Here is an 18,660-nt window from a genome sequence, read left to right on the forward strand (position 1 = left end):
AAGATTAATTACAACCATTAATCCACAATGCTGGATTATGTTGTAAACCATTTACAACCATGTAGGCTATATTATGGCCAAGTAGGTTATATTATGCGCTGACCTCGATTTTACACACTCATGCACACACACAAAATTCAAATGCATCTATATCATCTCATCGCAGCCTACTTCTCATGGTTAACTGTTTTCTGATGTTTCATTCTTTGACTTATTCCTTGTGTGAACTCACTGTGTATTTACCTTTTACTTGGACTTTCAGTCACTTTTTCTGTGTCTTTCCTTGCCTGCTGCAGTTTCCTCTTTAAGTAAGTTTATCAAAGTTTTCCTTTGTCTACTATAGCCCATCTTGTGTCTGTGCCTGCATATTGGCTCTTTCATTTTGAACCAAATCTGACAGCATTGATCTTGTATTTATTCAAAAGGCTCCAAAGTGTTCTTGTAAACAGGAATCAATGCTAACATGTTTTTCTTATACAATGCCCTTTTGAAAAGCTATTTGGCTGCATCACTGCTCTATTCATAGAGACATAAGTTGTGACTATGTAGACACTATGTGTTTCATGTATTGCTCATGGCGCCAAATTTCTATGCCTGAAAACGTATTAATAGAAAAAACGATTTTTCCTTTGGGTCTGGGAATAAATAATTCCAGCTTGGCTAATAATTACTTGGGGATTGGATAATATCAACAGCGCTCAATTTTTCTGCAGTGGTCTGGAGTCAGCATTTGATACCTCTTGTATCTCTCGCTTCCTGCAGAGCCTCCATTGATCTCCGTCCAAAAGACCACAACAAGCCATAAAAGCATTTCAGGACAGTCGCCAAGACATGCATATCCTGAATTGGCTACAATGCATAAGGCTTTTAAAGGCCAGGGTTTCTCCAACAGCATGGTTACACGAAAAATAAGCAAACAAATCTGAGACAGGGATGATTACTAAGCACAAATGCATCATGGGAGTGTCTTCTATCAACTTCCCAGGGGGATTAGAAATGTTGTAGCGGAAATAAAAAGGGACAGAAAATTATCCTTGCTTCAAAGTTCTCAGTAGGCACATTTTCAGTTTGAAATGCAAATCATAACACATTTTGAACTGCAGTAAAACATATTCAAAAACACACTGCACACGCACTTCATTTTCATATAAATATTTATTGCAGAGGAGGTATCTTTTATGTACATGCTATCACAATATAACACAATATAAATCTACCAAATATTCCCATATATTGATGCTATAAGCTTGTCATAGAGCAATAGTCATAACAAGCACATAATACAGTGGGTTAGGGACAGTATCACTCACTATACAACTTGTAACAGTCCATAAAAGATCACTTTTTTCTTTTTTGTTCTATCAAGGGCAGTGAAACATCAGTCCTATTTTTTTCTTGAATTCATGCAGAAGCCACAAGATTTACGACGTTACAGCATTGAATAGTAGTCATAGTAGTTAGTTGTATTTGCCATCGGGTGACTTGGTTTGGTCACAACAGAACAGAAGTCAAATAAAAGCTGCAAGCCAACAGAACACACTATGGCAAAGATCTGACTGGTGGACAAAGAGCTACAGGACACAGTATTGTCTATGTCAAGATGAGGTACAAGAACAATGGTCTCAATTTTCACACCCAAGTAAATGGCTGAGGTTCAAAGTTTCACTGATTCATTGATGATACGACTAAAATACAATGATAATCTCCAGAGAAAGAGACAGTAAGACACTGGTTCTGTATACACAATTTAATACACAGACAGCTATGGACTGACTGAACTGAGGAATGCAAGCACACTATCTGAAATTATGCAAACTAAACAACAGAGCACACTGACTGAAAGTGTGATGTATTCCATAGTACGTACTGTATGTGGGATATTGCATTGTTGTTATTTTCTGTATGTAACTAATCATGTTTCCTTTGTGCTCCAACTATCTCTGATCTGGAAATCTCATTGGCCAAGTGTGTAAAAGATTACAATCAGCATAAATAAATATGAATTAACTTTGACACCAGAATAAAATACCTTCTTTGATTGAGAATGTTGTAATATATTGCTTGTTATGGTTCAGTTATTTTGGATTCAATTTTACCAAAATCAGACTTGGTCATGTAATTTTTCAAAATAATTTTCATTAAGTAAACACACCTCCTCAAAATAATTTTCCTACAAGAACAAAACAAGAAGCTTGTTTTAAAAATATACAGCATATTATTCATCACCCAGGGCAGTAAAATCCTTTGTGGCAGTGATTCCAAAGTCTAAAGTCACTTTCAATAAATTGCCAAATAAATAAATAAATGGCTTTTGAAATGCCATTGTTGTCATGTCAGGGGTCCCCTGGTATGATCCTGCATGTACTACCACAATGCATATGATGGATGACACCTAACATCTGGTTCATAAATATCATACAAATCCATCAAAGCATTACAATCAATCCATGCATGTTGACAGTTCTTCTCAGACACCGTCCCTGAAGGAGCTCATAAAGCAGAGGCGATGACGAATCTCATGCTGTAAGGCAAATACTCCACGTTTGAATTATTTCAGGAAAGCACCCCCACAGGTCAGTGGCAGAGGTAATTTCTCAGTAGGTGGAGGCAGCTAGAAGATGTAGCATCTAAATCATGTTTATGGTGCCTAGCTGTGGAATCGTGACAACACATTAAAAATAAAATGGGATAAGTGAGGCTACAAATATTTGTCACTGGATTAGTTTAAGTTGAGCTGTGCCAAAGGAATTTACCAATTTACAAACTCTTTTTTTGACTTTGTAAAAGTCACTGACAAGCACTGTGTTTTTTCTTTTTTTTTCTTATCCACATTTAGTAAAGACTCCTACAGAGCTCGGGTATTGAGGAATCTGACAGCAATTATAGATAATTACAATCAGTGACAACATTCAGTGATACCATGTAATTCTCACAAGATACCATAAAGTACAGATGCTATATTGATACATAGTTTTCCTCAAGACTGTAATTACTGCCAGGTGTTCACCAGCTAAATATGAGTGGCAGAATTTTTTTACTGATATCCCAAGATGTACGGTGGACAATGAATATTCAGACATTTTGATACAAAACAGTTAACAAATCAAAAATGTTCAAAGGTTAAGTCAGATTCATAATTGATAACCACCACATTAATTAATCAGTTGGGTTTGGCTTTAACCTATTTGCATTAAAGCGGGAAGAACACGCATTATGTTGCTTGTGAAATTTCAATACAGAAACACAATATTTCCAAATATTTCCAAATATTAAGCTCTACTCACATCATTATTATGGCCGTGCAGTAATAATACTCTTTGAAATGATAGTTTTGCTTTACAAAAACTTTTTGTAGACACTCCCTACAACAAAGTCTGACAAGACAAAAAACATAACTGGTGACATCAGACAGATCAAAACAAGCTAACAGTTTAGCAAAATGATCTAAACCACTTTATTCCACATCAAAATCAAGAGAATCAAGAGTGAATGTACCCAAAATGTCAGTGATAATCCTAGAGTGTTTACATGTCTCTGATTCACCACCTGCATCTACAATTTATTGAGCAATTCAAGATGTCTGGTCTTATTGTCACTGGCAGCTGTTTCCCCCGGGTGGAGAAACAATCAACTAATTTCAACCTTTTATCTCAGAATAGTGACATCGTCTTGCTGTGCAAGAGCCAGAAAAATATCTAAATCCATTGAAAATGGTGACAGAACAATAAATAAGACCGTGCCTGAGATCAAGGCAGCTGTACAAGTTGTTGTTAGTCAACTGAAACAATTATTTTACAGAGTTAGCATATTTCAAATGCAATAACTGTTAACCTAACTGCTCCTAGCAACCTGTACCACAGCTTTGCTGTCAACTAGACTAAAAATGACAAGGACAGACAGACCTCGATCTAATAATTAGTTAGAGTACCCCATCACCACTAAACAAAAGTTGACTAGGTCAAGCATAACATAAATGAAGTCAAACAAAATGACAGTTCAGTCTGATTTTCAGGTCATAATGACCCCTCGTTACACAAGACCTATCATATTTAGAAATGTAAGTATGATAGGTCCAAGTTGAATTGTAATTATTGCTGAAATCAAAAAACAAACAAACAAACAAAAAAAGAACCAAGCGGCAGGTTGACTGTAAAACCTGACCTGCTCAAATTTTAGTTGTTGTTTTTTTATGGAGATAATGTAAGGACAGAAAAGGCTGCCAGGACTTATCGTGTCTGAGACTCTCAGCTCTTCAGGTTTGGCATTACATTTTTACTTTAAATACATGACATTGTGTCCACAGACACACCTACACACACTTGATGCAAGCCAACACAAACATCCATGCTGGATTCATAAACAAAGCTGGTGCAAATTATTTCTTCAGTATTCCCAATAATTTTCTATCCATTCTGAACAGTGTATATATGACATTTTTTGACATACATCCATGCTCTTGTATAATCTTTACCACTCTGAATGAGCTTCTGGAAATATAAATGCAATAAAGGAGTACCTCTGGTATTTAAAAAAAAAACAACCCAAAAACCCCCCAAAAAACTCATATTTGTCAACACATAAACTGCTTTAGTTGACAGCTCTGTTGGGTCCAACTACTCTAATTACCTGGCTGTGCATGCTTTTTTTTATATAATTCACTGTCACAAAACGCTGAAGAAGAAGCCACTTGCTTCACCTCAGGCTGATACAAGACAATGCTAGTTAGTTAGGCACATACAGTACATCTCTGCAGACTTGGAAGCATTTTAGTCTGCAAAGAACTACAATTAAATAGATCTAAAAGAGAAACGTTGTTTAAGTTTGGTCAGTGTGGTATCCTGTGTGATATCACGCCATCAGGTTGAAAATGTACAAGATGATCTGTTCTCAGTTCCTAATTTATGGAGTTGGTTAAAGTGCTATAGACTGATTTCATCACTGAGGCATTCCTTCTGTGCTAATAGTTATACACAAAGTAATAAATGAAGTTTACCACCTTAAGACCAATGTCCCTCTCTACAAATGTTTTTTCTCATTCTTTGGCTTTCATTTTTGCAGTGTTGTACCTTAATTCCAATGCTTTTTTTTCTATATACTTCATGTTGTCATATTCCAAACCATTAAGAGATGATGTTAATGTACAAAAAGAACCGTGTAAGAACTGTTGACTGAATACAGATCTTCAACATTGCTCATGAAGTGAACAAGCTGAATTAAAAGTTGTTGCATAATTAGTCTAAGATTTACCTTCAGGATATTCCTGTAATAATCTGGAATGCTCATCTTGACTTTTTGTACATTTTACTTATTTTCAAAATAGGTAAAACAGGAACAAAACCTTGGAAAGGAAGGCAACTTGTGGAACTTGATCAGCTTTTCTTCCAAGTCACCGTACTAATAGTAAAAGGTAATATTTAACGATTTCAACGTGGAAAAAAAAGAGTATACATCAATAACTATGATTTAAGTGGTCCATTAAGGTTGAGTGTCATGCCTTCTTGGTTGATGTGCTATCCTCAAAGTCCCAGGGGCAAACATCTGCCTTTATAACAGCACTTACAACCCCGCCTTTAGGATTTGGATTGCTCTGTTTCACCACAGAAGCACTTTTGTCTGTACCTTTTATATCTGAAGTATCCTCAAAATCCCACGGACAGACTTCAGCCTGCTTTGGTTTGGCTGCTCCAACATTTGCGCTTTTCCTTTTTTCTACCACCGGCACTTCCTGATGACTCTCTACGTCCCATGGGCATACCTCAGCCATTTTTTGTTGGCTCATGTGTTTCTCTGAAGATTTACTCTTGTCCTTAGCTTTTGTTCTGTTTTTCTCATCATCAGTATCTTTTGATTTCTCTTTCTCAACTGTTCTTGTGGAAGAGATAACCTTCTTTCTTGAAGGGGATTCCTTGGTTTTGGATGCTCGAGAGGGACTAGGTGTCCTCTGTCCAGAATTTGGAGATGTGACATTGCTGTCGTAGTCCCAGGGACATACATCAGCTTTTGTAGATGGTAGTTGGAGTGAGCCTCCTATTTTGGATGAATCTGAAAGGGTACTTCTCGCTCTCCCATCCACAGGAGAGATGCCTTTGCTTTGTTTGATCATATCTGGTGAATGAGCTAACTCTGTTGTCTTTTGGGCCTCTTCAAAGTCCCAAGGACAAACCTCTACCAGATTTGTTTTAGTGCTCTCTGTCATAGAATGAGGCTGCTGGGTCTTGGTAGGTTTGCTCGCCTGACTGTGTATCTGTTGCTTCGGCCCTTCTTCTTGACTACCTTGACTTTCACTTTCATCTTCCCACGGACATACCTCAGATCGTACGACAGTTGTCTTCTGAATTTCCTTTGAATGCCTGCCACTGGATGGAGACTGATCAGAAGCTTTTTGCTTATGCTGCTGAGATTTGCCTCCCTTGGTGCTACCTCCATGAACTGTTGTAGTTTCTTTTGGTGCTATGGATACATGCTTTTGGACCTTGTTTTCAGATGGAGTTGGAAGATCCTCCACTTCCCAAGGACACACTTCAGAGAGATCGTAAAGGTCCTTTCCCTTGACTGGATCAGAACAGATTGTAGGCTGGCTACCACCCACTGCTTGTTTCATAATCCTGCCTTTTGCCACACTCTGTTTGTACTCAACCGATTGGCTAATAATCATCTTGGGTTGACACTCATTTTCCAGCTCTGCATTGGCCCTTGTGTCTTTGCTCTTTGGCTGACTCTTCTTATTGCTGTCCTCCGTGCTCTGGGTCTTTCCTGTCAAGCCTAAAGTCTTCTCTTTAGCACTGGCAATGACACTGAGGGACTTCTGTAGCATGGAGGCTCTAGGATGAATTGGTTTCTTGTCTGCAGTGAGGTTATGGGCACTGGCTGACTTGCAGACCAAAGGAACTGATTCAGTAGATTCACTGGGGGCATTAATATTTTCACTGGACTTCTTGACCAACTTCTTGCCCATAAGTGTATCCAGCAGGGAGCCTTCAGCAGGGTTCACCTCCATCTTGTCTGTTGCTGAGCTGTTGGAGTCTTCGCTCTGGTCCCGGACGTGATCATAGCTACTGTGGGACTTCTTGAGAGAAAAAACCTTGTTCTTTAGTGTCTCCTCTTTCGGTGGCTTTCCTGCGTGAGTTGGATCAAAGGGGTTCTTCTTCAACATGCAGATGCTGTTACGGTTGTTCCCATGTTCTCCAGCCTCCTTGTCTTCACGGCTGCACTGCCGATGCACTGATTCTGGAATCTCAGTAATGCGCCTCATCAGGGACCGACCTAAACCTTTCTTGGAGCTCCGCTTCTTCTGGAGATGAGGGTTGTTTGCCAGCATCTTCTTCCTCTTGTAAATCTCCAACTGGGAGTAGAGTTTCTTCAGCTCCTCCTACATATGGGACAGGAAAGAAGTGATCAGTTGACTGTTTATAATAAATAAGTGCATTTATACAGCTTAAAAAGTAGTTCTGATTAAGACACTGTTACAAACAAAGCAGACATTCTACTGCACAGAGAACATGCCGTACAAATTCATGACACGTGACTACAAACGGCTGGTAAATGATGCACTACGGAATATAACATGCTTGCTGCAAAAAAAAGCAAAGACAGGACAGTCTTGGACGGCATCAAATAAGGAAACTGATTGTGTTTTAATGTTAGGTCTGAAACAGCCTCTAAGCTCAGGTCTTGAGCTTTACAATACTTTTGTTTCTACAACCATCCCAGAAATTATTTCTCTCTAGTAGCAAGATATCATCATAAGTTCACTACCTATATTAAATAGGGAGCGATCTTATTTTTGAAGAGAGACTTCTTCAGCTCTAACAGACAAACAGAAATCTCTGCTCACGTTGGTACGTTTTTCCCAAAGACTGTCGCAAGACCTTACGCCACAGCCATTAATAGAACTGAGATGGCCCATTTCGTCAGGTGTCTGGAATAAAAAACTGCCATGGCTCAGTATTTGGAAGATTCAAAAGATTTCACCAGGTTATTCAATGGAAAGTGAAAGGTTAAGGGAAACACCACCTACCCGAATGTCTTCAGGATCCAGACTGTGCTCACTCCACGCTGATGTGATGCTGCTATTGAGATATGACCCAGAACGACCCATGTCCAGCTCATCCTCATAGGCTTCAGAGGCTATGTCATCTCTCATGTGGGTGCCAGCAAACAGAAACTGTTGGAGTGGCATAAAAACAATCGGTTGTTGCCTGTTTTCAGAAAAATCTAATTTCTATGCAATGTAGTATGGTGTTCATGGGATTGACTCAATATAAACTACAGGCATTATGCTTATTGTACTGAAGGAACATGTTACTCCAGGCAAGATTTCTCACTAGTGGTTTTTTTGACAACAATGGGGATTTATGGCACTGAAGATTAAATTATGTCAGGCTTTGGATCTGCAGAAAACAACTGTGACTTGGATCACTTCAGTAAACGAAATACATAATAATATTTACTGCTTAATTCTTAAAATATTTAAATAAACATAGTTGTAAAATTACAACTATTCTTTTTTTATTTATTTACTTTTTCTTTAGGAAAGAGTAACATGTGAAGCATGACTTGCAAAGTTTACCTTAGGGACGAGTAGCAGACCCATTGTTACTGTCACAGTTAAATGGGTGTGGGTGAAGAAGAGTAGCAGCATCCAGTCTGGATGAAGCTCTGGAGCAAGAGTGAACCTGTCAAAGAGGAAAGGTATACAAGAAAGGAGAAACAGGATAAAAAAAAAAATTAAAAGAAATTAATGACTAGTTTAAAAGCATCGATTGCCAGATATTGAATATTTATTTTAATCATGTTAACCAAATAATTTACTTGTTAGTGAAAGCAGTAGTAGTATTTGTTATAGAGCATAATAATATAATAATATGTATAATAATATTGCAGTCATTAATGAAGTTGCTCAAGCTCAGCCCTGTTCAGTGACAGTGTGTTTAAGTATCTGTGCTCTCCAGTACAACAGTTTTGTTAATAAACATATCCTGAACATCTTTATACTTTATAGCTAACTGTCAAATTCCAAACTGTACATTCAGTAAATACAGTGAACTATGACTAAATTATGCTGTGATGTTTATCCATGTTTCTCTGTCTGCAGTAAAGCTTTTAGATATAAATCCAGCCCAGAGAGACAGACCAGCAGACTTAATGTGTTTCCAGCCAACATAGATTTATACACTGTCTGCCCAGGCTTCAGACAATGTCCACTGCTTCATATGATGTTCCACTTGGGTGATCCTTTTCCAGCAAGGACACAATATTTTCCACAATTCTTTCAATTGGATTCACAATGAAGGGGAGTGACCTTGATCTGGTCACAAGATTCATCCTATTTATACATCAGACAGTATTACGCTGGGCTGACTGTGGTGCAGCAGTTGGTGGAAAATTAGATAATTACTGGCAGAAACAATAGCAGCGGAGGAGTGGTGCCAGCCGTTTATTTGAAAAGAACTAACAGACTTTCAGCACAGTGAGATTTCATGTGCACTAAGGACATGAAGGTATGTCCTGTCAGATACTAATTCAACCACTAGAGAGCCTCTATCCAAGCAAATGTCATCTAGTAGGCTCATTACGCTGTTGAAGTTGGCAAATGGCTAATTAACGAACAGTTACTGTGGTAATAGCTTAGAGACATGAATGAAGGCAAAGGTCCAGCATATGAAATGGCCTGAAGCTTTGAAGTCTTCCCTCATTCATGTTTTGTGAGCAGTTTCTGTGCAGATGAGGATTTAATAACCTTGGCATGCTGTCTCCTCTCAGCCTGCAGCGTCTCACTGAAACACCCCCTCCATCACTCACGCCTCGACCTCCAGCTATTACATTCTCGTCATTTTCTCTCAGCTTCAAATTCACACCAGGATCTGGCTAAAACCTGTTCACTATCACAGAGAAGAAGGAAGCCCTGAGCTTTAACTGGTCACTGTGGGATCAAATAGCAGGTTCTGTGAGTAACACAAATGGAGACCAGATGTCTATAACAAGCTCCAGTATCCACCATGGTCTCTGGTGGCAGCCAGTCAGGATAACTACTCACATAAGACAACTTTCCTATTTAAAAGTGGTCTCATTTGGCTGTTTGGGTAAAAAGAAGTGAGCAAAGAAAGTTAACACCTGCAAGAAATCATCAGGCTATACATTGATAATATACAGTTTATTGGTAATGGATGTTAAAAATATAACTGGAATGCTACTGCTTGCCAATAATTCAAGCTAGTTATGCCGTCTTGAAAAATCATAAATCAATCTGACATGGTTCATTACTGAATAATGTGATGTAGCTGAGCTCTCAATTAGGGAGACTCCAGCTAGGAATGTCTGCGGCAATGTCAGCTGAAACGTCTCATTTATAAACTGCCTGGTGCAGCTATTTGACATGTCGGCTACATTCAAGAGGGAGGGACAATTTCACGACAGTGCAAATAAATAAATAAATTAACTACCAGGGGAGCTTCATGCAGTTGCCTATACGTGATGGAAATTAGAAAATCTAACGTAGGACATACATGTCAAAATGACAATAGCAGAGATCAAATCGAAGACTATGATAGTAAACGTGAAAACCCTGGAAGGGTGGGGGTTACTGCACCATGACTAGTAAAATACTGCCAGGAATTGACATCTATTAAACATTTTCCAGTGACTATCTCAGTTTAAAAGGCCATTTTACGCAGATAACATAAAAACATGTCCATATACCTTGTGGTATCTGGGCATGCAGATATTTTTTGATATTTACTCCTCTACATCAATACAATGGAGCTGAAAGAAATCTACTGTTGTGCCCACAGTGTCGAAAATAGATACATTTACCAAACAAGGTAAGACAAGGTAAGTTTTCTGGCTTGTGTATGTATTTAACCAAGCTTAAACCAAATAAAGGCTTTAGACAATGTAACTTACACCCCTACTACTTTGACCAGGAGCTTCTGATTAGCTAATTTCAATTAGTTCAATTAGCAAACTAATTGGATGTTGCTTTGTAACTGGTGTTAATGAGTCAGTTCGCTTATTTGAAGCCTCTTTTGTGCTCTACAATACATTCTGAATGTAATTTTTTAATGCTGTGAGGACTGCGAATGAATTTCCATTCATGTCTCTTGTATCTGTGGAGCAGCAGAAATCTCAGAGACAACATTTCAAAACCCACACTACTAAAAACCAAAATATCTGTATGGATAGATACCCCTAAAGATTAAGTATTAGCTGAAATTACCCTTTAATTTGTTTGTCATTTTAATTCATATGTACCCACTGAGGAATCCGGATCACTGGATGGATGACTCATTACCTGATGACATAAAATATCGCTGACAGGACAAGTTCGTTGTGAACAGCAATGGCCATGTAGCGAGGCTCGTGGAAGGCCGAGGGCACCGTCCTCACAGCATAACACAGGTACACTGACCACAGCAGGAAGAGGAACTCAGCTGTGAAACAATGAGAAGACAGAAGATGAACACAGTGAACCACACGCCCCAGCAGTGTAAAAGCTTTACAAGCCAAACAGGGAACCCACCAAACTATTACACAACACATAGGAATATATAGGAAAATGCCCTGTTCAGTAGAAGCTATCAAACCCATCTGTAACAGCTGTTGTTGTATTCTCTGGACAATAAATGAATCCCTAGTCACCTCCATGGCAGCCATGTGTAATGTATCCTAGGTAGCCAACTCCACAGCAATAAACACACTGCTTTTTCCATGAAAACATGGCGCCATTATTTTGACATCTGTGGTGGTACCTGCTTGAACAGTGGTGCTGTCAGGTGAATCAGTTTTCCTCAGAACAGAAACAACAGTGAGCATTACGTGCAACTGGCCACTCGTAGAAGTGTCATTTGATAGGATTGTGTGAGGCCACCTGAAGGTCAAAATATTTACAATGGATCAAAGAAGCAGTGCGTCAGGACATTGGGAGATTCTTTGGGAGATTTTTTTAGACTGATTTTACCTAAATGCATCAACGAAGTCCCGAATCCAGGGAGGATTAGAAACAAAAGTTTAAAAGTTGTAGTTAATGACTTAATAACTAATAACATTAGGAAAGCTTAACAGTTACATTCCATTAATAAAACAAAGTTTGGTTTGTGAAAAGTCTAATGTGGGCTAATGTATATCCTACCTCACCACGACACTTTGCTTGTTTTGATTCCTTGAGCTACTTCAAAAGTGAAAGGGATGGACCACAAGCCAATGAAATTTGTCTTTTTCTTACTACTATGCATAAAACATTACTAGTTGCATTCATTTGCATTAAGTTATTAACCCCAGATAAAGTCCTAAGTTACAATTTATGCTATTTCACCATATATAAATGTCACCATCTCAAAAAATTGTACAAAGAATTATACACTTGTTTTGAAAGGACTAAAATGACTCAGGTACAGACTGCAATTAAACTTAACAGAACATTGAAATAAAAAAAATGTTTTTTGTTGTTCATACTTGTGGTAAACAATAATTATAACTTTGCTGGTTTGAAACTAGATTTTTGCATGTAAAAAGTAATACATTTAAACCACTGACTGCAAGAGCTTGCAGGTGCAGAGTTCAGAATCAGAAAGATTGTTTGCATCTGTGTGTGTGTTTGTGTGTGTGTGCATGTATGTGACATCAGAGGTGACTCAAGCCTCCCTATTTTCAGCCTATTTTCACCCCCTAATAAACAGGATGAAAATGTGCCTCAGTATACAGTATCACAGCATGTGGGCTCTGCTGGGGGTCCATCTGTTTTCCCAGATGTCAAAAAGGACCACGGCTCCCTCTCATGAAGCCTGAGTCAGCAGATGTAAAACAGCATGCAGATTTCCTCAACACGAGATGTTGCTCCCCTCTGAGCATCTTTGATTTCTCATCTGTCTTTATCTGCTGCTGGTTGCCCTCCCCCTCCATGCACAACACAAGCCAAGCATCAAAAAGTGTAGCACCGGTAGGGAGGATTAATGTCTACTGTTGGAAAATGTTGCCAAATGTAGATGGAGGCAAACTGTCTCATCCATCTTATCCTTCACCTCCACATTCTTCAGGCTTTTCTCATCTCTCTCTCACTCTCTTTGAACTCCAAATGCTATCATGCCTAACAAATTACTTCTTGATTTTATGCCATGAATACCTCAAATAACCCATGCTTTCTCACTGTGGTGCACACACACACACACACACACACACACACACAGTTCAGTGTGTATAAATCTTTTCACAACACCCTGTGGAGGCAGAAGCAATGCTTACCGACAGCCATCATGTAGTCCCAACGATCCAGCAGGCACATGCTGAACTGCAGCCCATCGGGCGTGTAGCCCACGTCGATGAGAGCCAACTTCCTGTCCGGATTCTGACAGACAGCAGATGTCCAAGCCACCAGGAACCAGCAGACGATGAGGAGGATGATGCCCAGTAGACGCAGCACGCGCCAGCTGGTCATATAGGGGATTCTCTGGGCTGTGCGGGACAGGAACACCTTTAACACCCTGTGGAGGGGATACGAGAGGCTCGTTATAAAAATGTTATATATCCAGGGTGCACATCAGAACAGTCACAAATGACTGACAGTTGATTGACAGGCACCAGATGAACAAATAATCCACTTTGTTGTTTAGTTTGAAGAAACTTTAATTTCAGTATTTAAAAATCTTTAAAAAAAAAAAAAAAAAAAAAAGCTAATATCCTTGTCAGCTGTCTACCAGTGATTTCCAATGGAAAAGTCTTCGTTTTTCCAAAGAGGTGAAGTATATAAGTAAGGATGTAATCTTTTTCATTCAATTTTGATGTAAGGCAACAAACCAGAATCTTTAGCTGTAAAATGCACTGTTAGTCAGAGCTTTCTACATGAAATTTAACTCACAGACGGACGCAAAGACTGCGGAAGAGGAATTAAACTGTGCTCAAACACATGACCAACCATCGCTATTCTTAGGTTCTGCCCTTCACGCACATTGATGAAGTGTCCACTGTGCTGCCCACTAATGAGCCCCCCATCAAAAATTGATCTGTGCAGTATGTTAACTTGAACCTCTAAGGGTTTACTCGGCTCCCCCTTGCATTAGCCGCATCCGCTTAATCAGCATCTTTATTAGGCCTTTTTGACAGATTTACCTGACAAAAAGCCCCACAGACGAACTATTTCAAGTGCATTACTTTAAATAAAGCAGACCTCTGAATTATCAGCTATTCAGTACTGGATAACCCCCCTGTTGTCTCTCCCTCACTGCATCCTCTAGCAGTTCTTTCCGTCCTCAAATCTTGCACACATTTCTCTCTTTTTTTGTCTCTCGCCAATCATCATTCGATATTGTGCTGTATGTGGAGATCATTTGAGGCCAGAACAGCCAGCATTCTCTTAATTACTTTTACTTGGCATTCCCCCTTCCCACTTAATGAGCCAGTGAATCCACCTTTAAACACGTACAGCAGTGCAGTCTGGTGATGAATAGGCTAAGAAACAGCTCAACACTTTGTGAAGCTCGTACTTTAACAAGGAATTAAGATGCATGACACAGTGTAATTGCAGTCAAACAGGTCAATTTAATCCGATTTCCAAGCAAGTCTGACAAGTAGTTTTGTGGAGACAAGTAGTTTTGTGTTGAATAGAGTGTGATATGTGTGTGTTACCTGTACAACTTAAGAGTCAGTGTCCCATAGACGGTAGCAAAACCAAGCAGTCGAACCCAACGCAGCAGGATGCAACGGAAAACACTCGGCTGGAAATAGAGAATCCCAACCTGCAAAGGGACAGAAGAAGCCTTAAGTAACAGGGTAAACAAGCAAGTTGATGCTACTTGTAATGTAAAGCTCGCTTTGTATCAGCTGTCCTCTTTTAGCATACACACTCCTCCTCAAAACTATGTAAAGTTACTCTCACAATATCAACCTTGCAGCTGTCAACAACAAAACAAAAGGGCTTTACTAAGTGTCACATGGTTTTTTTTTTTTGCTTGAAAACTGTGAAAATGCTAGTAAACGGACCTTTGTTTTATAATCAAATAAGCTACTCATTTTTGAATCTTTATGGGCAATCCCTGTATACTTAGTCTTCATTTTACGCCCCAGTCTGACACCCATGCTCAAGAAAATCACACCTGATGCATCAAAGAGAAAATTCACACACTGCTTTGGTCATAAGGGTTCATACAAAATTAACGTCGAAGAGTAATTTCATAACCACTTTTGGCACTAGTTAAAAAAAAAACTAATCCATCTGAGCCTGCTAACATCATGCAAAGCTTGCCCTTGAGACGAGGTGTGGGGAATCCACCCATGTTTTCACCGACCAAGACCTAGAAACTCTGAAATGATGCCAATCCAACCTCCTCTCCCCCCAAAAAACAAACCCTGATCATCTTCCAAAGACATAACAAGTGCTAAAACAAACACACACACAAGAAAAAAAAGAAGAAACAAACATCTGAGGCAAGGCAACATAATTATCTGTCCATTGCAGATGTGCAACGATTTCCCCTGTGGGATTGTTAATGTTAATCGGATTAGCCGAGGCATTATTTCGTTCCCTCAGGCTGTGGAGAAGACGCAGGCATGTGGATATTTTTGCTTACTAGGTCTGAGTCAATCGAGGGACATGGAAGACCCCATGGGAGAAAGTGTGGCCCACATCCTCATCTGCTCATGGACGTTGGCCAAGCAAACACAGAAACTGTTAATATTAAATGCATACAGAACATTTCATGCTGAATTTTACCCTTGGGAGAATGGAAAAGCCTATAAAAACTATATAACTATATTTTAGACCATCTACAAATACAAAGCATAAAAATGCTAGAAATCTTTTTATTTTTTTTCTTTGTCTTTCAAACAGAGAAGAGAGGCACAGGAGCCGATAAGGAGATATCAGGCTGGGCAGGCACTGAGCAACTCACTGACGCACATTTAGGTCCACAGGGACAGAACAGGGCACCAGGAAAATGAGTTAAAAAAAAAAACAAAAGCACCTAGGGAGGACACGGCTCGTGACTCCATTTCAGAAATCTACAAAATAGCAGCTGAATCTCCATCACATCTCGAGGTTGATGCTGTTTGTGATGAGGCAGAAACTGGAAGGTGTTAATGCCGACACCGCTCCCTCAAGAGCCGACTCCAAGCGATCCAAATGAGTCGCCACAAAAAGTTTCTAACACATTGAGCAGTTTAAGCTTCTCTTTTAATGGTGTGATCTCACCTGCTGTTTGCTTTTGCTGGTCAAAACTGCAGTGGAAAAGATTTAGTTAAACAAAAAGTCAGGTTGTGCATCACACGCAACATTTTGACACCAGGACTAGTTCTGTGTCTTGAGTGGGATGTGCTCCTTGGCTCATGTATTGTGAGCAGACATTAGATGTTTACCTTATAATACTAAATTTATCATGCAAAGCTCTCCAAGCATGACAAACTGGTAGCAACTGGGTCTGTGCCAATCTTACCACAGAAGGCTGAAAAAGGGAAATTACATGGGGTGATTTACAAAGGAGATTGAATCATGGCAGATTTCTGTGTATACTGATTATAAAGTCACTGAGTGCTCTTAGATTTTTAGCCACACCAGCTCCAGTACTCATAGGTTGGAAAGGTAAGTTGTCTGTCTATCTGTCTGTATACTACTTTGCTCCAGACTGACGCATGGAGACATCTACCGGGTGACAGGACAGACATTCATGGTTCATCGAGGATGGATTGTAATGACTCGGGTGATCCCCTGGCCTTTCCTCTAGCACCAGTGTAAGGTTAATTTTTCAGTGAAATGCCTCAGCTGGAATGTCATGGAATTTCATTCATACATTTATATCCCCTCAGGATAAACTGTAATAACTTTAGTGATCCTCTGACTTCATCTAACACCATCATTGGGTCAAAATTTGACCCCCATGATAATGTCACTTTTGACAAATTGCACAGCAACATTTTCAGACATCTTCCGTGCTGTGATCTGGTGTCAACTGGGTTTGACTGTTTATTCAAACTTGTAAGTGTTTATCTTTTGGGACAGGTGACAAACATACCAATCATGCTTGGTTTCCATGCATCTTAAGCACTTCTGATGACTTTCTGGTGAGCTTTCATTTATGTCCATGAAGAGCAAAATATTAGAGAACATGATGAGGCTCAAATTGTAGTTCCAGCACTCGCTGTAACACAAAACCAGCGATCCGTTCCCTCTGGACTCTCAGCTCTCCCCAGTTCATCTGATCCAATAAGGTATATCCCCATCCCCCAGTGTCCTCACTGATGTTCAGACCAGTGTCAATACTCCTATTTTAGAGATAGAAATAAACACGGACATCATCCTCATGCATTGTTCTGTCCCTCAAATGGCTGAAATTCATTACTCAGGCCATGCACTTTCCATCAGTGTTGTTTCTAGGAAGAGACTGACCCTGAACCTCTGACAAGTTTCTCTTAACGCCAGTGTGCATAAAGACTAAGATCAGATTCTGCCCCCGTTTTCTTTTGAAACCATTAATAATCAATGCTAAGTGCTGGGTATCTTAGATTCAGCGATGTGGAGGAGGAAAGGGATCAGGTGTTACTCCAAGAAGTTGTGTGTGCATGTGCATGCTAGCGTGCGTGTGGAGGGATTGAAAGGATCAGTGTGATGTATACTTATCTAATGGACATCAGTATGGAGGAGCAATTATCAACACACTTGCAACTCTTCAGCCTGGCTCCCCTTGTTCGTCTCGTCTCAGTTACAACACGAGTAAAGGCTTCTGGAAATGCTGAGTGAGTGTTTCCAGCATCTAGCGGCCTTTTTAGTAGCCAACATTTTAAACTTGCTGATTATTCTACAATTCAAAAATATCAGAGCGGTGTTTGTAAGTGGCACGGAGGGCATTTTTAGGAAATTCCTAGGGTTTTATATTGGTTTCAGGCAGGTGAACATGTCCCAGCTAGATGTCCACCTTGATCAATATCTCAGTCTGATGACCTGGTCTCCATCCTCCCCAAACACATGACTTAACATGGCCTGGCTCTGACTACACCCCTCAAAACAAGTCTTGTCATGTGGAAACTGCAGAACAGAACAGTGTGTTCTACAGACACACACCTGAGAGGAGTGACACATACGAAACTGACAAGACTTTTTCTTTTCTAACAGAAGCACTCCTTCATTAATCATAGACATGTGAGAGTTATAAAATCAGAGAGAGCTGGATATAAATGCATGGAGATAGACCTCCATAAAACCCTGTCTTTAAGTTCTTGCAAAAGGCAGAGACTAGCAGTCAGCACAGGCAAACAATTGCTGGGGGCTAAGGTGAGGGCTTATATAGGAAAGGTAACAAGACTCAGGTGAAACTAATTAGGGGTGGAGCAAACAGTCAAAACTGGTGGGAAAAGAACAAAGACAGGAAGTGAGCCATGAGAAATCACACAACAGGGAATTGACAAAAAATAATACTGGTAACACATAAACAAAGGCACGAGTAAAAACAGTAGATGTTTCACTAACTCTCAGCAAATTGTGAAATGCATGTATTTCCAGTAATGCTGGTGTATTCTTCTACACATTAAAAAACATTGCTTTTTTTTGACTCAACAGCAAAGTAGACAGGCAGATGAAAAAAAGCCAAAAATATTTTTTAACCATCCAAAATGCATATTGTGTAGGACTTCAGTTTATATTTAGCAAAAAATGTTGTAGTAAAACAACTTAAAAATGATCAC

At 39.5% G+C, this 18,660-nt stretch overlaps 1 protein-coding gene across 1 annotated transcript in view; it reads right to left on the minus strand.

Moving 5' to 3' along the window:
- Nucleotides 1-1,150: 1,150 nt before the first annotated feature.
- Nucleotides 1,151-18,660, minus strand: part of gpr158a (G protein-coupled receptor 158a) — a 60,859-nt gene continuing 43,349 nt past the window's right edge. Inside the window, exons 6-11 of the mRNA XM_046371795.1 lie at nucleotides 14,617-14,726; nucleotides 13,237-13,475; nucleotides 11,291-11,429; nucleotides 8,570-8,675; nucleotides 8,018-8,164; nucleotides 1,151-7,369 (exon numbers count right to left, since the gene is read on the minus strand). Coding sequence (XP_046227751.1) covers nucleotides 5,489-7,369; nucleotides 8,018-8,164; nucleotides 8,570-8,675; nucleotides 11,291-11,429; nucleotides 13,237-13,475; nucleotides 14,617-14,726 — 2,622 coding nt within the window. The 3' untranslated portion in view covers nucleotides 1,151-5,488. The remainder of the gene's footprint in view (nucleotides 7,370-8,017; nucleotides 8,165-8,569; nucleotides 8,676-11,290; nucleotides 11,430-13,236; nucleotides 13,476-14,616; nucleotides 14,727-18,660) is intronic.

This window comes from Scatophagus argus, chromosome 18 (assembly GCF_020382885.2).
Source record: "Scatophagus argus isolate fScaArg1 chromosome 18, fScaArg1.pri, whole genome shotgun sequence".
NCBI lineage: Eukaryota > Metazoa > Chordata > Actinopteri > Scatophagidae > Scatophagus > Scatophagus argus.